Raw genomic sequence first — 23366 nt, 5'->3', positions numbered from 1 at the left:
TGTCAGGTTGCACAGTTGGTTGTTTGGTTAACATTCAATATCTCAAGTGCCTGATTAACATTGGCATTCGGTGGTTTGTAATTGTTAATGAGAACAGTCAGCACTTACTCTTTCAAGTTGGGAGGACAAGAGTGTCCTGCTTCCAGCACGTAAATGCAATTATGAAGAAAGAATGGCATTGCCTCTATTTCCTTTGGAGTTTGTGAAAATTTGACGTGACACCTAATACTTTGACAAACTTCTCTTGATGTGTGGTGGAGAGTATATTGAGTGGCTGCATCATGACCTGGTACGAAAACACCAATGCCCTTCCAGAAAATCCAACAAAAAGTAGTGGGTACAGTCCAGTCCATCACGGGTAAAGCCCTCCCCACTACTGAACACATCTACACAGAGTGTTGTCACAGGAAAACAGCATCCATCATCAGGACATGCTCGCTTCTCGCTGCTGCCATCAGGAAGAAGGTACAGGAGCCTCAGGACTCTTGCCACCAGAATTAGGAATAGTGAGCCGCCAAGCTAACTTGATATGGAGGGGATAACTTGTTCCATCACTGAACAGTTCCCATAACCCAGGGTCTCATTTTCAAGTACCCTTCATCTCGTATTCTCAATATTTATTGCTTATTTATATTTATTATTACATCTTTGTATTTGCAAGTGTGTTGTCTTTTGCACACTGGTGTGTTGTCTTTTGCACACCTGTTAGTTGTCCTGTTGGTGAGGTCTTTCATTGATTCTATTATGGTTATTGGATTTATTGAATATGCCCACAAGAAGTTGAATCTCATGGTTGTATATGGTGACATAGAACATAGCACATTACAGGCCCTTCAGCCCACAATGTTGTGCTGACCCTCAAACCCTGCCTCCCATATAACACTCCACTTTAAATTCCTCCATATACCTGTCTAGTAGTCTCTTAAACTTCACTAGTGTATCTGCCTCCACCACTGACTCAGACAGTGCATTCACGCACCAACCACGCTCTGAGTGAAAAACCTTCCTCTAATATCCCCCTTGAACTTCCCTCCCCTTACCTTAAAGCCATGTCCTCTTGTACTGAGCAGTGGTGCCCTGGGGAAGAGGCGCTGGCTGTCAGCTCTATCTATTCCTCTTAATATCTTGTACACCTCTATCATGTCTCTTCTCATCCTCCTTCTCTCCAAAGAGTAAAGCCCTAGCTCCCTTAATCTCTGATCATAATCCATACTCTCTAAACCAGGCAGCATCCTGGTAAATCTCCTCTGTACCCTTTCCAATGCTTCCACATCCTTCCTATACTGAGGTAACCAGAACTGGACACAGTATTCCAAGTGTGGCCTAACCAGAGTTTTATAGAGCTGCATCATTACATCGCGTCTCTTAAACTCTATCCCTCGACTTATGAAAGCTAACACCCCATAAGCTCTCATAACTACCCTATCTACCTGTGAGGCAACTTTCAGGGATCTATGGACATGTACCCCCAGATCCCTCTGCTCCTCCACACTACCAAGTATCCTGCCATTTACTTTGTACTCTGCCTTGGAGTTTGTCCTTCCAAAGTGTACCATCTCACACGTGCATGTACTTACTTGGAACTTTTGGACCAAGTCCATTGCATCCGAGCACCACTGGGTTTATCATGAAACGTAGACTCCTACCTTTTGCCTTCTCCGAATCAACAGTTCGGCCCATGCTGTGTATTGAGAAGCCCTTGGGTCTATCACCAACTCTGGCATGTTTGAAGTACAGAACACAACAATTCCTCAATTCTGTCCGATACAACAATCTTGCCCTCAAGTCCTCTGTCTTGTATGCCAACAACTATGTATTTGCTAACAAGATGCAGGCTAGAAGAAATTTCATTTTTTGGTGTTTCAGCCAAGTCTTCCCCTCCTCCCTCTCTCCAGCTATTTCAATGTATCTTCCACTTAAAGGTGTTGTACCTGCATGCTTGAGAGTTAAGTCTTCTGAGTCCTTCAGAAGACCGTGAAATCACTATTCCTTAAGACAGTTCAAAAGTACTTGCTTAAGGGGAAATTACAGGCTGCAGGTTGCATTGATGGTAATTCAGAAGAGGTATATTGAGAAGTTTTGTCAGCAGCCTGCAACATATCACCGTGGTTCACCGGCATCATCTTGGATTTTTACAGCCCATGTTTTTTTTAAGCATGGGTTTGTTACCTGGGAACAACTTTTCAGTTACCCCCATATTTCCTTCATATTTCTGCAAACTCCTTCAGATTTTTCCATATTTAACAACACGTTCACTTTCATTTTAAAATCACTAGCAGGCAAACATTTCACATCATTAGAACATTTTGTTAAACTTTCTCCTCATTTTCTGAGAGTTGTTAAAAAACAAAATCTGAAGCCTGAACATTTGTAACAGTAAAAACGAACATTTGCATTTAACAGTAAGATCATCTGATAGTTTTCCCTACTTGAGGAAATCTTTTAAGTTTTCAAAACAAATGTTAAATGGTTAATTCTTTTTGGAAATTTGATTAGAGTGACAGATTAACTAATTCTAAAAGGATAACTTAATGGCTTATATTGATCCATGTACATTCTCAGAGAATTTAGTGCTGCTGCAGATGCATACAAGTAGATTTTCTAAGTTGTTCATCCTGCCACAGATTTTCTCGTATACTGAGTGCTAATCATTAGAATAGAGAGTAAAGTGCCCATTTTACATCAGTTAGTTTATATTGTCACATGTATTGAGATATAGTAAAAATCTATGTTTTACCCACCATCTAGAAAGATCATGCCATCCAGCTGAGCATTTGGTGTGTGTTACTTTGAATTTCCAGCACCTGCAGAATCTCTTGTGCTACAGAATGCAGAATAAAGTATTACAGGACAGAGGAAGTGCAGTGTAGGCAGACAATACAACACAAAACAATAAATAAATAGATAGTGTGGTCAAAAGTTCATTTTATTGTATTAGGACAAATGTTAAATGAACAGACAGGCTAGCTGTGTCCTTGGGGTACTAGTCATCACATCTTCCTCTCAAGTATCTTTTTCCTTTTGTTTAGTGATATGAGTTGAGCAAGAATTTGTAATGCCCTATCCCCATGAGGTGCTTAGATCTGAGGAGTTGATGATTTGTTTTTTGGTGGTGGCACCTTTTCCTTTATCCCCATGTTTAGTTTTGTGTTGGTATCAACTGCAGGTGGTTCAATAGCAAGGATGTCTAAGTAGATTTAGCAGCTAATTGTGTTGCAGAATTTTCATGGATGGTAAAGCATGAAGCAAAAGACTCGCATTTTTAGTTGCTGTTTTAATCATTCTGCTAAGTGGAAAATAAAGATCAGTGCATATAGATAAACTTAAGCTGAAAATGTCAAAAATAATTTTTTAATTATTTTAGAAATCTCTGATACTATTGAAAATTATTCTGTAGGAATTGGATGTCTCACATACAATTAGCTTCTTGGGGCTTTGGTAGTATTCACCTGTAATGGCTTAGTATTTTTAATAAAATTAATTGAACAGGTCAACTTGTAAATGGCTTTTTACAGTAAGTACAGGAAAAGAATTCCTTAACTACAAAAAATTGCCAACACAAAGCATGGTCAGTCAGCATCTATGGAGGGCAATGAACTGTCATTGTTTTGGGTCAAGACCTTTCATCTGGACTGAAATAGGGAAGGGAGCCAGTATTAAAAAGGTGGAGAGAAGAGATGGAGCAAGGGCTAGATCCAGGCGAGGGGGGTGATAAGTAGATGGTGGAGGGAAGAGTGGCAATAGCAACAGTCTGGGAAGTAATAGAAGGAGGCAACAATCTAGATAGTGGAATCTGAAGGTGGTGCATGGATTGGAGGGAGGTGGGGAGAGAATTCAGTGAGACGAGTGTGGGGGTGATGGACAGAGGGAGTGGGTGATGGGGGCCAAGTGGATCAGGAGGAGAGAAAATAAAAAAGGGGGGAGGTGGGACAGAAGGGGAGCAGTTAGTGAAAGTTTGAAAATTTGGTTTTCATGTCACCAGGTGGAGACAGCCCTGGTGGAATATGGAATATGTTCCTCTAATTTACTTTTAGCCTCCACTTAGCAGCCAAGTTCCCTCCACTGATGCTGCCTGATCCACTGAGTTCCTCCATCACTTGTGCATTGCTTCAGCTCCCAGCATCTGCAGTCTTGAGTCTACAAATAATTGCCATTTCTGCGAACTTCACGGGAATTCCTGTGTCAGGTGAATTGTTGATAGTGACTTCATTTTTAATTAATCGTAGTCAAGCTTTTCAACTCCATGGTGTAATGATTGTGAATAGTGAAAGCTTCTTTGTCATCACAGCCACAAAACAGAGGTGATTATGTAGTTCCTTCATGTTATAAACCATGTGTAGCATTTTAACAACACTTTACTTTACTTTCATAGACCATCCAGGCCTAATTAATGCTGTACAGATTGACAAATTTCAAGAGAAAGCCTACATGGAATTACAGGATTATGAAGCAAAAGCCTACCCAGATGATTCTTACAGGTATGAAGGAATGTTATTTACAGTTCCATCGCAGTGAGATTTGGATATGCTACAGGGCACAGGGTGTCAAACATATTTCTGTGGTGGGAATGATGTGCTGGCCAGTGTGGTCATATTTACCAAAATTATCTAGGTACTATAGTGTGGAAATTGGTATACAGTTGCTATAATTATTTGGGCAGAAAACTGGTATGGTGTGAACCAGTTTCTCAGCACAGTTTGCACCTAATCACCATTACTGATCTTTGCAATTGTTAAACAATTCTGGCTGCCACGTGAACTCAGCCAGTTTACCAACGCAATAAATGGTGCAATAGCTATCTCTAAACTCTCCTGCAAAGTGTGTGGCTTAACAAGATGGTAATATGCATGTGGATTATTTGCAGCTCCAATTAGTTCTTCCAATCATTCACACTAACAGGGTGAATAGCTGAGAGAGTTTGTTTCAATTTCAGACTGACAAGTGTTATAGTAGGGCTAAATATTTGGTGAGCTGGCCCTGCACATGCCAGCAGCTAATTTCTCCAACTGGGCCCCTTTTCAGAAGATCCTCTGCTCAAGGCACCATTAAGTGTATTACCACTCGTCGTTCACCTTTATAAGGTTCAACACTATCATAATACTTTGTTGTAACAAATTAGCAATAGTTTAACACCTTTCTTTCAAATTAAGTGGCACTGCCAATATTCTGTATGTCAACTTTTTCCTGAGGTTTGTTCTGCCCTCCACCACCCCTCTCCCCCCCCCCATCTGCTGTGCCCTTCTCCCCCGTCCCCCACCTCTCTTTTTCCCTCTTTTCCCCTTGCTTTTGACAATTGCGTTCTCCGAATCTTCATTTTCATTATAACATTCAGGATGATTGTCCGCATCTTCAAATGTCTTCATAGTTCCAAACTTGTTGAAGTAGTGAAGTTGTTTCATTTTCATTCCTCGGTGTTTCTGGCATCTCCAAGTCTGAATGCTTGAAACTGCAGTGAGCAAAACAGTTCTGAATTGCCTTTCTCTTGTTACTCGATAACTATCAGTGACAAAAATCTCTGCATTTTGAGCAAAAGCACACACAAATGTCACTATTTAAAAACTGTTTGCTCTAATGTGCACATCTTTTGGTCTAATGGTCAAATGATGTTCACGCAACTGACGCTAGTTAGAAGCTGATCGACAGAAGTCTCCTGGACTAATTAAGTAGCAGAGTGTCCCAAATAAACGAAGGGAGTCCCAGCTATTTTCTCGTTTAGATTTTGTTCTTTAAGAATTGTCCCAAATAAGCGGCTGCCCCAATTAACTAATGGCATAATTAACCAGAATCTATTGTAAATTTCTTATTGTAATTTATAATTTTTTTAATATTATGCTTTGCAACTTACTGCTACTGCAAAACAACAAATTTCATGACATATGACAGTGATATTAAACGTATTCTGATTCTGAAATGATCTTTCATTGTTGACAGGAAGATTTGCAGATTTTACTTGCTGGCTGTCCTCTTACTAGATGTTGCTCCTGTGATGACAACCCAGTGTTACTGGGACTCCCAGCTGTTAGAGAAATGCCTCATTCCCTAGTTCCAGAGTCATTATCTCTAAACACTCAGATCCTGAATCTTGATTTCTTCCTGCTTGCTGATTTGCCCCTGCGCTAATCTTCTGCCACAGCTCTCTACCACAAGTCTTGCCTCACTCCCTGCCTGTTTGTCAGGCTTGTATCAAATAATGTGTGAAAGTGGTGAGAGATATCCTGGGTTATTGGACACAAGACCAGGGAAGTTGTCACTAAGTGAACACAAAATTCACAATTGTTGGCCATTCTGCTCAATTTCAATGTTCACACTTCCAAGTAAATTTATTATCAGTGTACACGTATGTCACTGTACAGTACCTTGGAAAAGTATTCAGCCTCTACATCTATTTTACATTTTATTGTCTCATTTTCTAAATTTAAGATATATTGAAGTAGGATTTTTTGAGCTAATCTAAAAAACATTGTGCATCATGTCAACTTCAAAGAATTTCCAAAACCTGTCAACAATTTATCAAAAATTAAAAACCAAAATTGTAAGGCTGAAAAAGTATTCATCCCCTTTGTAATTACTATGCTAATTTAATTAGGTGCAATACTATCAGGTAATTACTATACTACTAATTAGGTACAATACTATTAGGTACAATACCTTACCAACTCACCCAATTTGTTGATGTGGAAAATTGGAGGATCATCTGTTTGCCATTAATTCATAAGAATAAATGCCCCCCCTCTCTGTGAGGTCCAACAATATAGTAGATTTTCAACAGACCAAACCAAATGAAGACAAAAGAGCATTCGAGATAAGTTGTGGAAATTCTGATAGAGAAGCACAAATCTGGGGAAGGGTGCAAAACCATCTCAAAGGCACCAAATGTACCTCAGAGCACAGTGCTGTCTATCATGAAGAAGTGGGAAAAACATATGAACCATAGCCACACTGCCTAGACCGCCCATCTATATGTAGTCACTGGAGAAGAATTGCGCTTGTAAGAGAAGCTACTGTGATACAAACAGTCACTCTGCTTGATTTGCAGAAGTCGGTAGTTGCAACTGGAGATGACATTTGTGATTCCATGATTCCTGAGGCCTTGCACAAAAAGGGTATGTGGCCAGGAAGAAGCCCTGGATTTAAAAAAAAAGCATATCCTTGCCCATAAAGATTTTGCAGAGCATCACTTAGTAGATACTGTAAAGATGTGGTCAGATGAAAATAAAGTGGAACTTTTTTTTGTCTCAACACCTAGCGGTATCAGCCAGTAACATCCTCTCTACTGTAAAGTATGGTGGAGGTAGCATCATGCAGTGGGGGTGCTTTTCAGCAGCAGGGACTGGAAATCTGGTCAGGCTTAATGGGAAGACAAATGCTTCTAAATATAGAGAGATCCTTGATAAAAGCCTGCTAGCCACTTAGAGAAACCTTAAACTGGGGAGGAAGTTCATCTTTAAGTAGGACAATGACCCAAAGCACAATGTTGGAGCCACCATGGAGTGACTTCAAATGAGGAGAATTGATGTCCTTGGGTGGCCCAGTCAGGGTCCTAACCTTAACTTGATTGAATATCTCTGGTAAAAACCTTATGATTGCTATCCACCACTGCTCCCCAACTAACCTGGCACAGCTTGAGGAATTTTGCAAGGAGTAATGGGCAAATCTTGCTCCGTCATGTTGTGCAAAGCTAATAGAGACATCCAAAAAAAAATGCTGGCTGTAATGCTGCAAGAGGTGGTTCAACTAAAAACTGAGCAAAGTGAGATGAATATTTTTGAACTGCTGACATTTTAGTTTTTGAATTTTTAGTTTTACATGCTTTATAATTTTCTAATTTTGGGCTCTACTGTGAAAAAGGAGCATGTGATTCACAAATGAAAACTCTTCAGTTAAATTGATCAGAATTCTTGGTTGTAATACTCATTTATGTGAACAAACTGTTGGGGGCTGAACACATTTTTAAGGCACGACATACAACCCTAAGGTTCATATTCTTGCAGCATTCATATTAAATACAAAAAACATAATAGAATCATTAAAACCCCCACACAACAGGATGGACAAACAACCAGTATGCAAAAGATAAACTGCAATTACATAAAAAAAAAGATATGGAGAACATGAGATAAAGAGTCATTAAAGGTGAGTCCATAAGTTGTGGGAACAGTTCAGTGACGAGTGAAGTTACCTCCTCAGTATAGAGAGCCTGGTGACTCACTGTTCCTCAGCCTAGTGGTGTGAGTCCTGAGGCTCCTGTACCTTCTTCCTGACGACAACATTGAGAAGGGAGCATGGTCTGGATGGTAGAGGAGCTTGATAATGGATGCTGCTTTCCTGCGACAACGCTCTGTGTTCAGTGGTTTGGAGCGCTTTACCCTTGATGAGCTGGGTTGTATCCACTACTTTTTGTAAGCTTTTCCATTCAAGAGTACTGGTGTTTCCATACCAGGCCATGATTCAACCGATCAATATACTCTCCACCATACATTTATAAAAGTTTGCCAAAGTTTTAGATGACATGCTGAATCTTTGCAAACTTCTAAGAAAATAGAGGCGCTGCAGTGCTTTCTTCATAATGGCACCCAGGACAGATCCTCTGAAATAATAACACTGAGGAATTTAAAGTTGCTGACTCTCTCACCTCTGATCCCCCGATGAGGACTGGCTCATAGACCTCCAGTTTCCTCCTCCTGAAGTCAATAATCAGCTCCTGGTGTTGCTGACATTGTGTAAGAGATTGTTGCTGTTTCACCACTCAGCCAGATCTTCAATCTCCCTCCTATATGCTGATTCGTCACCACCTTTGACTTGGCCAACGATATTTCAGTATTGGCATTGCAGCTGTGCTTAGACTCACAGTCATAAGTATAACGAGTGGAGCAGGGCCTCAGTTCACAGCCTGTGGTACACCTGTGCTGATGGTGATTGTGGAGGAGATGTTGTCAATCAGAGCTAACTGAGGTGTGCAAGTGAGGAAATCAAAGTGCCAATTGCACAAGGAGGTATTGAGGCCAAGATCTTAAAGCTTATTGATTAGTTTTGAATTCTGAGCTGTAATCGATGAAGAGCATTCTGATGGATGCATCTTTGCTGTCCAGATGTTCCAGGGTTGAGTGAAGAGCCATTGAGATGGCATCTGCTGTGGACCCGTTCTGCCAGGAAGCAAATTGGACAGGATCCAAATTGCTTCTCAGGCAGGAGTTAATGTTTCATCACCAACCTCTCAAAGCACTTCATCACAATGGTATAAGTGCTACTAATAGTCATTGAGTCAGGTTACCACGCTCTTTGTAGGCACCAGTATTGTTTGAAGCAGGTGGGTACCTCAGACTGCTGAAGGGAGCGATTAAAGATGTCAGTGAGTACTCCAGCCAGTTTATCAGCACAGATCTTTAGTACTCTGCCACAGGATTCTTTCCATGGACGGTGCTGTCAAGTTGGCCTCAGACACTGAAATCACAGGGTCATCAGGAGCTCTGAGAGTTTGTGAAGGTGCCTCCATATTTTGATGGTGAAAGAGAGCATAAAAGGCATTGAGCTCACCTGGAAATAAAGCCTTGTTGTCACTTATAGAAACATAGAAGAGCTACAGCACAATACAGGCCCTTCAGCCCACAAAGCTGTGCCGAACATGTTCTTACATTAGAAATTACCTAGGGTTATCCATAGCCCATGTACCTGTCCAGGAGTCTCTTAAAAGACCCTATTGTATCCACCGTTGGCAGCAGCCCATTCCACGCAGTCACCACTCTCTGCGTGTAAAAAAAACCCTACCCCTACTTCCAAGCTCTTTAAAACTGTGACCTCTCATGCCAGCCATTCCAGCCCTGGGGAAAAGACTCTGACTATCCACACGATCAATGCCTCTCATTATCTTATACACCTCTATCAGGTCACCTGTCATCCTCCGTCACTCCAAGGAAAAAAAGCCGAGTTCAGTCAACCTATTCTCATAAGGCATGCTCCCCAATCCAGGCAACATCCTTGTAAATCTCCTCTGCACCCTTCCTATGGCTTCCACATCCTCCATGTAGTGAGGCAACCAGAACTGAGCACAGTACTCAGTGGTCTGAACAGGGTCCTATATAGCTGCAACATTACCTCTTGTCTCCTAAACTCAATCCCATGATTGATGAAGGCCAATCCACTGTGTGCTTTCTTAACCACAGTGACAACAGCTTTGTGTCCCCTATGGACTTGAGCCCCAAGATCCCTCTGATCCTGCACACTGCCAAGAGTCTTACCATTAATAGTATATTCTACCATCATATTTGATCTACCAAAATGAACCACCTCACACTTATCTGGGTTGAAAGCCACCTGCCACTTTCAGCCCATCTCTGACAGCCCTCCAGGCTATCCACAACACCGCCAACCTTTGTGTCATCAGCAGATTTATTAACCCATCCCTCCACTTCCTCATCCAGGTCATTTATAAAAATCACGAAGAGCAGGAGTCCCAGAAAAAATCCCTGGGACACACCACTGGTTACCTACCTCCATGCAGAATTTGACATATAATCAGTCTGGAGAACTAACCAATCTAACATCATTTTTACAGAGCTAAAAAGACTTGTCTTGCCAGTGTTAGGTGATGCATTTTGAAAGTCATGTCAGCATGGGGCTTGGTCTTTGAACGGCAGGGCACAAGGACGTGGAATAGAAAAGAGGGGCCTAGGGACACAAGTGTACAACTTGTTGAAAGTGATGTCACAGGGAGACAGGGTGGTAAAAATGCATTTGGCACACTGGCCTTCATCATTCAAGGGCATTAAGTATAGGAATTGTTACGTTATGTTGAATTTGAACAAGCTGTTGGTAAGTTTGCATAGAGCACTATGAACAATTATGGTGCAAAATTCAAAGTAAATTTATTATCAAAGTACATGCAAGTCACCTTATACAATGCTGTGATTCATTTTCTTGCATGCACACTCAATAATTCCCATAATCATAGAATCAATGAAAGGCCACACCAACAGAGCTTGACAGCCAGTGTGAAAAAGACAGTAAGCTGTGCAATACAAAAAGAAAGAGAAAAAGAAATAATAATAAATGAATAAATAAACAAGCAAACAAACATGCAATAAATATCGAGAACATGAGATGTAGAATCCTTGAAAGTGAGTCTGTAGGCTGTGGGGACAGTTCAGTAAACACGTACAAACAAGCTGGATGAATTCAGCAAGTCGGGCAGCATCCCCTTCGTCAGGACAGAAGGGTCTCGGCCCGAAACGTTGACTGCTCTTTCAACGGATGCTGCCCGACCTGCTGAGTTCATCCAGCTTGTTTGTACGTGTTGATTTGACCACAGCACCTGTAGTGTACTTTGTGAGAACAGTTCAGTGATAGGCAAGTGAAGTTATTCCCTTTGGTTCAAGAGTATGGTTGAGGATAATAACTGTTCCTGAACCTGGTGAAGCTCCTGTATCTTCCTGATGGTGGCAGCAAAACGAGAGCGTGAGCTGGGTGCCGAGGATTCCTGATGATAGAAGCTGCTTTCCTGCCACCTAACTCCATGTAATTGTTGAAGATGGCTTTAACTGTGATGGACTGGGCCACATACACTACTTTTTGTGGGGTTTTCTATTCAAGAGCATTGGTGCTTCCATACCAGGCTGTGATGCAACCAGTTAATATACTCTCCACCATGCATCTATAGAAGTTTGTCAAAGTCCTAGATGTCATGCTGAATCTTCAAACTTCTAAGGAAGGTGAGACGCTGATGTGCTTTTTTTTGTAATTGCACTTGTGTGCTGGGCCCAGGATAGGTCCTCAGAAATTATAACACTGAGGAATTTGAAGTTACTGACCCTCTAATCCCTGCTGAGGATGGACCTTCAGTTTTCCCCTCCAGAAGTCAATAATCAGTTCCTATTATTGGTCATTTTATTATAAGAAAAACATGGCTAAATGTTGCTTGATTTCAGTTTGTAGGAGGTGATAACATTCAAGCCCTGTCACAACTATCAAGCATCCTTCAGTGACTCAAGTTTAGTCCAGAGTTGCCACTTTGTAATATTGTTGAGTTGTGTGTCATGTATTTGCCAATGCTGTTTAAGTTGGCAGTTGGAATTGTATTAATATGGCAGGGAATTTATGGGTGAAGGCAGTATGATTTCATATTTGCCTGCTGCTTTAACAATGTTTTCTCAAGCAAATTTTGAAAGATTGTGGCACCCACCCAACTGACCTATCTCATTTGAGTTTCAGGAAACCATGTTGCTGTGCCCTACCAACTTTTAATGCTTTGCTTTGGATTCTTCCCCTATTTATTTTATTCGGCATTTGTTTATATTAATAAGATAAAACAAGAGCAATTTTCTGGTATTTGCTTTTCAAGTTCAGTCAAAACTGACAGCAAAAGAAAGAAGCAATTTTGAGTTTTTTTCCACAAAAACAGTTGACCCATTTCACAAATTATCACATCAGCATTTATTTCCATATCATAGAGCAGTTGTTTTCTTTCTTTTTTTCTTTCTTTTTCAATCTTTTTATTATTGTTATTAATAACAAAATAAAATCGATACATAGATAATGGGATTACAAACATACACATTTCAACTGAACATGAAAGAATACATAAGCAATGATTACAGTATAAATGAGTATTCCCAAATCATGAACGATACAATATACAAATAAACAAGGCAAACCTAGGTATATCATAATATAATTTTTAAAAAAACAGAAAAAAGAAAAAGAAAAAAATATGCAAAAAGAAACTAATCTAATAATCGTAATAACTAGTAAAAAAAAAAAGAAAAAAGAGAAAAGGAAAAAATTGGGGGAAAAAAGGGCTGTTTATAATATCTCACAACAATACAAAATCATCAGTGTCGTCAACTCCGATCCTCTCAACATATATAAAATCGAAACTGGAAAATCAAATAGGCTTGGAAAGCAGTTGTTTTATTCCCTCTTGATTGGTCTGATAGCATGTGTAATAATTGATTCATATGTTGCTGTTTGTAATGTGTAACCTAACCTTCCATAGCATTGTAAAAAATAATGTATGTGGATACTCAGACAGTTTGAAGCCCAGTAGTTGTTATCCAAACCAAGTTTCAAAGCAGATTAGCACAAGTCTGAGATACCAGAGCTACAAATTGAGAGAAATATAAAGTAGCGGAATACACCTCTTGCAGGGTGTGGGAAGGCAGGGTGACGTCCAGTGTCCCTGATGAATAGAATTGCGAGAGGTGCCTCCAGCTGCAGCTTCTAACAATCTGCATTAAGGAGTTGGAGCTGGAACTGGATGAACTCCAAATCATTCGGGAGGCTGAAGCGGTGATAGATAGGACATATAGAGAGGTAGCTATACCCAAGGTGCAGGACACAGGAGACTGGGTGACTGGCAGGGAAAGGGGTTAAGGAGCCACTGCAGAGAACCCCTGTGGCCATCCCCCTCAACAACAGATTTATCACTTTGGATAATGTTGGGGAGGGGTTGACCTAACAGAGGAAAGTCACAGTGGCTGGGTTTCAGGAGCTGAGTGTGACTCAGAAGGAAAAGTGGGGGAGAAGAGGCATACTGTAGTGATAGGGGATTCATTAATTAGGGGACTGGACAGGGGGTTCTGTGGGTGAGATTACCAGATGATATGTTGCCTCCCAAGTGCCAGGGCCGTGGACATCCTCAGCTTACTTAATGGGAGGGTAAAAAGCCAGAGGTCATGGTCCGTGTAGGTGACAATGACCTGGGTAGGGTGAGTGATGAGGTTCTGCACAATATGTTCAGAACTTCCAGGGTTGTGATCTCAGGATTGCTATCTGTGCCAGAACTAGCATTATACAGTTTAATATGTGACTAAGGAGTTGGTGTAGGAGGGAGGCATAAGATTTTTGGATCATTGGGCTCTCTTCCAGGGAAGGTGGGACCTGTACAGAAGGAACTGTTTGGACCTGAACTGGAGGGGGACTAGTGTCCTAGCGGGAAGGTTTGTTAATGCTGCATGGTGGGTTTTAAACTAGAGTTGCAGGGGGATGAGAATCAGAGTGCCATAACAGTTAGTGGAGAGGTTGTGGAGACAGATGTTGGTAAGACCTCAGACAAGGGCAGGAATCAAAAGGTTGAGCCTGGTGCAGCTTGTGTCCTGAGCACTAAACGGAGGCAATGTGTGGTGAGGGGAGGCTGTTGATAGGGCAAAATTGCAGTCAACAGGATGAGTTGCACTGTGAGAGGAGGACAAAATCAAAAAAGGTGATTACGGGACTGAAGGTGTTATAAATGAATGTGCGCAGTATATGGAATAAGGTAGATGAATTTGTAGCACAGTTGCAGATTGGCGTGCATGATGTTGTAGGCATCACTGAATCACGGCTGAAAGAAGGTTATAGCTGGGAGTTTAATGTCAAGGATACACATTGTATCGAAAAACAGGACGGAAGTCGGGGGAGGGGTGGTGTTGCTCTGTTGGTAAAAAAAATATGAAATTAAATCTTTAGAAGGAGATGACATAGGGTTGGAAGGTATTGAATCATTGTGGATTAAGAAAATTCAAAAGACCCTGTTGGGAGTTTTAAACAGAGTCCCAAACAGTAGTAAGGATGTGGTCTACAAATTACAATGGGAGATGGAAAATATGTGCCAAAAGGGCAATGTTATATAGTCACAGGGGATTTCAATATGCAGGTAGATCGGGAAAATCAGGTTGGTGCGAGATTTCAAGAAGGGGAATTTCAGGAATGCCTATGAAATGGCTTTTTAGAGCAGCTTGAGGTTGATCCCACTAGAGGATCAGCTATTTTGGATTACGTGTTGTGCAATAAACCAGAATTGATCAGAGAGTTTAAGGTAAAAGAACACTAAGTGGAAAGTGATCATAATAAGCTAAAGTCAGATATATCAGTATTACTGTGGAGTAAAGGGAATTACAGAGATGTGAGAGAAGAGTTGGCCAGAATTGATTGGAAAAGAACATTGGCAGGGATGGCGGCAGAGCAGCAATGGCTGGAATTTCTGGAAGCAATTTGGAAGGCACAGGAAATACACATCCCAAAGAGGAAGAAGTATTCTAAAGGCAATATGACACAATTATGGCTAACATGAGAAGTCAAACCCAGCATAAAAGCCAAAGAAAGGGCATACAAAGGAGCAAAAATTAGTGGAAAGTTACAGAATTGAGAAGCTTTTAAAAGCCAACAGGAGGAAATTTAAAAAAAAGAAAAATAATTAAGAAGGTAAAGATTGAATACATAAGTAAGGTAGCCAATGATGATAAAGAGGATACCAAAAATTTCTTCAGATACATAAAGTGTAAAAGAGAGGTGAGAGTGGATATCGGACCGCTGGAAAATGATGCTGGAGAGGTAATAATGGGGGATAAGGAAATGACAGATGAACTGTATCATTCTTCAGTGTGGAAGACACTAGCAACATGGTGGCAGAGGTCATGAAGTGTGTGAGGTTACTATTTCCAGAGAGAAGGTTCTTGGGAAACTGAAAGGTCTGAAGGTAGATAAGTCACTTGGACCAGTTGGTGTACAACCCAGAGTTCTGAAAGAGGTAGCTGAAGAGATTGTGGAGGCATTGATAATGATCTTTCAAGAATCACTTGATTCTGGAATGGTCCCAGAAAATTGGAAATTGCAACTCTCACTCCTCTCTTCAAGAAGGGAGAGAGGCAGAAGAAAGGAAACTCTAGGGCAATTGGACTAGCCTCAGTGGTTGGGAAGGTGTTGGAGTTGATTACTAAGGATGAGGTCTCAAGGTTCTTGGAGGCACAGGATAAAATAGGCCGTAGTCAGTATGGGTTCCTCGAGGGAAAATCTTGCTTGATAAGTCTGTTTGAAGAAATAACAGGCAGGATAGACAAAGGAGAAGTAGTTAATGTTGTGTACTTGGATTTTCAGAAGGCCCTTGACAAGATGTGACACCTGAGGCTGCTCAACAAGCTATGAACCCATGGTGTTACAGGCCATGGTATTCTAGCTTGGATAAAGCATTGGCCGATTGGCAGGCGCTGAACTGTAGGAACCCTTTCGGGTTGGCTGCAGGTAACTAGTTGTGTTCCACAGGGTTCTGGGACAAAATTGGGACAAATTCTTTTTTCATTATATTGTCAATGATTTGGATGATTGAATGGATGCCATTGTTGCAAAGTTTGCAGACAATATGAAGATTGGTTTAGGGACAGGTAGTTTTGAGGCTTGTAGAGAGCTGTGCCCTCTAGTTCTGGATATCCCCACCATAGGAAACATCATCTCCACATCCACCCTATCTAGTCCTTACAACATTCATTGGATTTCAACAAGATCTCCCTCACATTCTTCTAAATTCCAGTGAGTACAGGCCCAAAGCTGCCAATCGCTCCTCAAGTATTAACCCCTTCATTCCTGAAATCATCCTTAAGATCCTCCTCTGGACTCTCTCCAATGACAATGCATCCTTTCTGAGATATGGGGTTTAAAACTGCTGAGAGTACTCCAAGTGTAGCATGACAAGTGTCTAATAAAGCCTCGGCATTATCTCTTTGCTTTTGTATCCTTTTCCCCTTGAAGTAAATAAATTCCAACACTGCATTTGCCTGCTTTACCACAGACTTGACCTGTAAATTAACCTTTTGGGTGTCTTGAACGAGGACTCCCTCTGCACTTCTGATGTTTGAACCTTCACCCCATTTAGAAAATAATCCGCACTGTTGTTGCTTTTACCAAAATACATTTTCATACATTTCCCAACATTATATTTCATCTACCACTTTTTGGTCCTTTCTTCCAATTTGTCTAAATCCTGCTGCAATCAGATTCCGATTCAGTTTATTGTCATTTAGAAACCACAAATGCAATGCAGTTTAAAAAATGAGACAACGTTCCCCCAGAATGATTTCACAAAAGCACATGACAAAACAGACTACACCAGAAAATCCACGTAATGTTTGGCAATCCCCAATCCAGAGTCCAGAGAGGCTGCTGCATATTAATATCGCGCTACCATCTTAGTGCATTCCCCGGAAAGGAGCTCCAATTCCACCAGACAAAACAAGACTAAAAACTAAAGCTACAAGACCTGCACAAAGCCACATAGTTACAACAGTGCAAACAATAGCATAATTGATTTAAAAAAACAGACCATGGGCACAGTAAAAATAGTCCAAAGATGTTAAAAGACTATAAATTCAAAAGAAACCACCACAGTTTCCACAAGTCCTCAGGGTCCCCGATAGACTAGTCATCCCACGTCAGCGGCAGAAGGGAATACCCCCGCTATGGACTTCTAAGGCACCGCCCAACTCAGCCTCGCAGACACAGCACACACTGAAAGCTCCGTCGAACCCAGCCTCGCAGACACAGCACAACACTGAAAGCGACCTGATCGCAGCGGACTCCGAGTCCGTCGAACCTCTGAGCCTCCGACCATCCCCTCTGGCACAGCTTCTCCGAGAACCATCCTCTGCTGAGCGTATTAAGACACCCCCGCCTACGGCCATCGGCAACGCGACCCCGAGGACTGGGGGCCTGTTCTTCCCAGCAGAGACCCAGACCTCACAGCAGCAGCAGCAAAGAAGGTCTTCCTGGAGATTTCCAGATGTTCCTTCGTGCTCCCACGTCCATTTTTCATCCGATTATGATTGCACACGGCACCCCGCTTCACAAGTAACAGATAATCAGCTCCAGAGTGGCCGCTGCAAGCTGTGTTGTGCCGCCATCTTGGATGTCAGCATTGCTTCCTCAGCTCTACCTACCCCTCCACCTTTCTTCATATCATCCGCAAGCTTTGCCACAAAGCCATCAATTCCATTATACAAATCATTGACAAACAACATGAAAAGTCCCAGTCCTAATACTGGCCCCTGAGGGAGCTCCACTAGTCACTGGCAGCCAACTAGAAAAGGTCCCCTTTACACTTGTTGCTTCCTGGTTGTCAGCCACTCCTCTATCCATGCCTGTATCTTTCCTGTAACACCATAGGATTTTATCTTGTTAAGCAACTTCATGTATGGTGCCTTCTGAAAATCCCAGTAAATGAAGTTCACTGCCTCTCCTTTTTCCACCCTACTTCTTGCTTCCTTGAAGAACTTTTAACAGATTTGGAGGCCTATATATGATTCCGATAATAGTGTTTTTTACCCTTGCAGTTCCTTAACTCTACTCACAAAGATTGAACATTCTCTGACCCTATTTCACTTCTTTCTAAAGATGTAGTTACATCTCTTACAAACAGAGCCACACCACTGCCTATACCTTCCTGCCTGTCCTTTCAATACAAAGTATATCCTTTGATGTTAAGCTTGCAACTATGGCCTTCTTTCATCCATGATTCAGTGATGCCCACAACATCATAGTGACCAATCTCTAATTGCACCATGAATTTGTCCACCTTACTCCGAATACTAGGCATATTTAAATATAGCTCCTTCAGTCCTGTATTCATGTTTGTTGTGTGCTGGGGCAGCAGGCTGAGGGTGGCAGACACCAACAGTCAACAAACTCATTTGTAAGGCCAATGATGTTGTGGGGGTGGAACTGGACTCTCTGACGGGGGTGTCTGAAAAGAAGATGCTGTCCAAGTTGCATGCCATCTTGGACAATGACTCCCATCCACTCCATAATGTACTGGTTAGGCACAGGAGTACATTCAGCCAGAGACTCATTCCACTGAGATGCAACACTGAGCGTCATAGGAAGTCATTCCTGCCTGTGGCCATCAAACTTTACAACTCCTCCCTCGGAGTGTCAGACACCCTGAGCCAATAGGGTGATCCTGGACTTATTTCCACTTGGCATAATTTACCTATTATTTAATTATTTATGGCTTTATATTGCTATATTTCTACACTATTCTTGGTTGGTGTGACTGTAACAAAACCCAATTTCCCTCGGGATCAATAAAGTATGTCTGTCTGTCATTTTTGAATTTTGAATTTTTGAATTTTGCCTTTGTGGTATAATTTAACTCTTTGCACTATCTGCATACAGTTGAAGTCAGGAGTTTACATTCACCATAGCCAAATACATTTAAACTGAGTTTTTCACAATTCCTGACATTTAATCCTAGAAAACATTCCCTGTCTTAGGTCAGTTAGGATCACTATTTTAAGAATGTGAAATGTCAAAATAATAGTAGAGAGAATGATTTATTTCAGCTTTTATTTCTTTCATCACATTCCCAGTGGGTTAGAAGTTTACATACACTTTGTTAGTATTTGGTAACATTGCCTTTAAATTGTTTAATTTGGGTCAAACGTTTTGGGTAGCCTTCCACAAGCTTCTCACAGCAAGTTGCTGGAATTTTGTTATATTCCTCCAGACAGAACTGGTGTAACTGAGTCAGGTTTGTAGGCCTCCTTGCTCGCACAAGCTTTTTCCGTTCTGCCCACAAATTTTCTTTCGGATTGAGGTCAGGGCTTTGTGATGGCCACTCCAATACCTTGACTTTGTCCTTAAACAGTTTTGCCACAGCTTTGGAGTTACGCTTGGGGTCATTGTCCATTTGGAAGACCCATTTGCGACCAAGCTTTAACTTCCTGGCATTTAACTTATTGAGACATTGCTTCAATATATCCACATAATTTTCCTTCCTCATGATGCTATCTATTTTGTGAAGTGCACCAGTCCCTCCTGCAGCATAGCACCCCCACAACATGATGCTGCCACCCCCACGCTTCACGGTTGGGATGGTGTTCTTCGGCTTGCAAGCCTCACCCTTTTTCCTCCAAGCATATCAATGGCCATTATGGCCAAACAGTTCAATTTTTGTTTCATCAGACCAGAGGACATTTCTCCAAAAAGTAAGATGTTTGTCCCCATGTGCACTTGCAAACTGTAGTCTGGCTTTTTTATGGTGGTTTTGGAGCAGTGGCTTCTTCCTTTCAGGTTATGTCGATATAGGACTCGTTTTACTGTGGATATAGGTACATCTCTACCTGTTTCCTCCAGCATCTTCACAAGGTTGTTTGCTGTTGTTCTGGGATTGATTTGCACTTTTTGCGCCAAAGTGCATTCACCTCTAGGAGACAGAATGTGTCTCCTTCCTGAGCAGTATGACGACTTTGTGGTCTCATGGTGTTTAAACTTGCATACTATTGTTTGTACAGATGAACATGGTACCTTCAGGTGTTTGGAAATTGCTCCCAAGGATGAACCAGAGGTCCACAATTTTTTTTTTCTTAGGTCTTGGCTGATTTCTTTTGATTTGTTTGTAAACTTATGACCCACTGGAATTGTGATATAGTCAATTGAAAGTGAAATAATCTGTCTGTAAACAATTGTTGGAAAAATTACTCATGTCATGCACAAAGTAGATGCCCTCAACGCCTTGTCAAAACTATAGTTTGTTAATATGAAATCTGTGGAGTGATTAAACAATGAGTTTTAATGACTTCAAACCAAGTGTATGTAAACTTGTGACTTCAGCTGTACGTACCCAATCATTGGCTTATCCTTCCTTACATTCATATTACACCCATTTTCTATATGTAAACCTGCTAGCTCATCCTCAGCTCTATTCCCCTCCAATATTAGTTTAAACCACTCCCAACAGCTATAGTAAACCTGCTGCAAGAATATTGGTCCCCCCCCCCCCTTGGATTCAAGTACAGGTCACACCTGCCCCAGAAGAGGTCCCAGTTATCCAGAAATCTGAATCCCTGCCCCCTGCTCCAATTCTTCAGCTATGCATTTATCTGCCACCGCATTCTATTCCTATCTTTACTGTCGCATGGCCCAGGCAGAAATCCTGAGATTGCTACCCTTGAGGCCCTACTTCTAGCTTTCTTCCTAACTCCATGTATTCCTTTTTTCAGGACCTTCTCCCTATTTCTACCTATGTCATTGGTACCTATATGTACCACGACTTTTGGCTGCTGACCTTCCCTTTTCAGGATATTGTGGACACATTCAGAAACATCACAGATCCTGGCACCTGGGAGGCAAACTACTGTCTGTTTCTTTTTCGCGTTCACAGAATCGCCTATCTGTTCCCCCTAGCTGGAGTCCCCTATTACTGCTGCCATCCTCTTCAGTTCTGTACCCTTCTGAGCTGCAGGGCCAGAATCCGTGCCAAAGGCACAGCATCTGTTGCTTTCCCCGGGTAGGTCATCGCCCCCCACAGTACTCAAAATGGAGTACTTATTGTTGTTAATTCTTTATGTATAGCTAATGCAGAGGTTGATAGATTGTTGATAGGTCAGGGTATGAAGAGATACGGGGAGAAGGCAGGAGATTGGGGCTGAGAGGAAAATTGGATCAGCCATAATGAAATGGTGGAGCAGACTCAATGGGCCAGATGGCCTAATTCTGCTCCTATATCTTATAGTCTTATGAAACCAAGTTCAGGAACAGTTATTACTTAATAACCATCAGGCTGCTGAACTGGTATGAGTAATTTCACTCAACTTGACTCTGAACTGATTCCACAAACCACAGACTCACTTTCAAGGATTCTACAACTCATGTTTTCAGTATTATTTTTATTTGCACAATCTGTCTTTTGCGCACTGGTTGTTGATCAGTCTTTGTTTAGTTTTTCATAAATTCTATTGTATTCCTTCATTTTTCTTGAAAATGCTGGCTAGGAAATGACTCTCAAGTTAATATACAGTGACATATGTATCACTGTATAAATTAACTGTGACTTTGAAACCAAAGTTGTTGAAAATGAGGTTCTAATTTCCATGTCATTTTGAAAAACAAAGAACTGGGTAGTTCAAGCCATCCTTGCATTCCTTGGTCCAATACATTTGAATCAGTTCTATTTATGTTGTAATAATTTGATAAACAGTTGGATCTTCCAGAGAGAAGGACCAAGGTTCTGTGCGTCATGTTTATTTTCTGTACCTGTTGATAGAATTGGGTGGTGAGGCTGGAGGTAACATTGCAAGAAAAAGTTTGTGAACCCTTTGTAATTACCTGGTTTTCTGCATTAATTAGTTATAAAATGTGTTCTGATCTTCATCTAAGGCAGAATAGTAGACAAACACAATCTGCCTAAACTAATCACAAATGAGAGAAATCAGCAGATGGTGGAAATCTAAGCAATACGCACAAATTGCTGGAGAAACTCAGTGGGCCAGGCAGCATCAACGGAAGAAAGTACAGTCAGCATTTTGGGCCAACACCCTTCAGCAGAACTGGAGAACTTCAGTTAGAAGGTAGGGGGAGGGTGGAAGAAATGCAAGGTGATAAGTGAAATTGGGTGGGGGTGTTTGAAGTAAAGAGCTGGGAAGTTGATTGGTGAAAGATACAGGGCTGGAGAAGGGAGAATCTAATAGGAGAGTACAGAAGGCCATTGAAGAAAGAAAAGGGGAGAGGAGTGCCAGAGGGAGGGGATGGGCAGGTAAGAAGATAAGGTGAGTGAGGGGAAAGGGGATACGGAATAGAGAGGGTTGGGGGGAGGGCATTGCTGGAAGTTTGAGAAATCAACGTTGATGCCATTTGGTTGGAGGCTACCCAGACAAAACATAAGTTCTTCTCCAACTTGAGTGTGGCCTCGACACAACAGTAGAGGAGGCCATAGATAGACACGTCAGAATGGGAAATAGAATTAAAATGGGTGGCCACTGGGAGATCCTGCTTTTTCTGGCGGATGGAGCATAGATGCTCAGTGAAGTGGTCTCCCAATCTTTGTTGGGTCTCACTGATATACAGGAGAGCACATGAGTGCATTGTGTGGCACTGCCACCATGCTAAATGGGGTAGACTTTGAACAGATCTAGCAGCCCAAAACTGGGCGTCTATGAGGCACTGTGGCCCATCAGCAGCTGTCACCCTGGTGAAGCCACAATACAGGCCAAACGCCATAAGCAGCAAGTGATAGACAGAGCTAAGTGGTTCCACAACCAACGGCTCAAATCTAAGTTCTGTAGTCCTGCCACATCCACCTATGAATGGTGGTGAACAATCAAATAACTCACTGGAAGAGGAGGCTCCACAAATATTCCCATCCTCAATGATAGAGGGACCCAGTACACTGTGCAAAAGATAAGACTGAGACATTTGCAACAATCTTCAGTCAGAAATGCTGAATAGATGATCCAGCTCAGCCTCCTCCAGAAGTCTCCAGCATCCCAGATGTCAATATGCAGTCGATCTGGTTCACTCCATGTGATATCAAGAAATGGCTGAAAGCACTGGATACTGCCAAGGCAATGGGCCCAGACAAAATTCTGAAAATAGTCCTGAGGACTTGTACTCAAGAACTTGCTGCGCCACTTGTTGTTCCAGTACAACTACAACACCGGCATCTACCCAGAAATGTGGAAAATTGCCCAGGTATGTCCTGTACACAAGAAACAAGATAAGTCCAGCCCAACCAATTATTGCCCTATCAGCCTACTGTCAATCATCAGCCAAGTAATGGAAGGGGTCAACAATAGTGCTATCATGCAGCACCTACTCAGCAATGACCTGTTTACAGATGCCCAGTTTGGGTT

At 41.7% G+C, this 23366-nt stretch overlaps 1 protein-coding gene across 20 annotated transcripts in view; it reads left to right on the top strand.

The window, feature by feature from the left end:
* The window catches only part of nr2c1 (nuclear receptor subfamily 2, group C, member 1), a 139167-nt gene that overhangs the window by 105487 nt on the left and 10314 nt on the right, over nt 1-23366 (top strand). For all 20 annotated transcript variants that reach the window (XM_059987791.1, XM_059987787.1, XM_059987783.1 and 17 more), the window contains one exon: nt 4373-4478. In XM_059987791.1, the coding sequence (XP_059843774.1) occupies nt 4373-4478 (106 nt within the window). The remainder of the gene's footprint in view (nt 1-4372; nt 4479-23366) is intronic.

This window comes from Hypanus sabinus, chromosome 13, assembly GCF_030144855.1.
Source record: "Hypanus sabinus isolate sHypSab1 chromosome 13, sHypSab1.hap1, whole genome shotgun sequence".
Lineage (NCBI taxonomy): Eukaryota > Metazoa > Chordata > Chondrichthyes > Myliobatiformes > Dasyatidae > Hypanus > Hypanus sabinus.
This window is presented reverse-complemented; position numbering and strand designations above follow the sequence as displayed.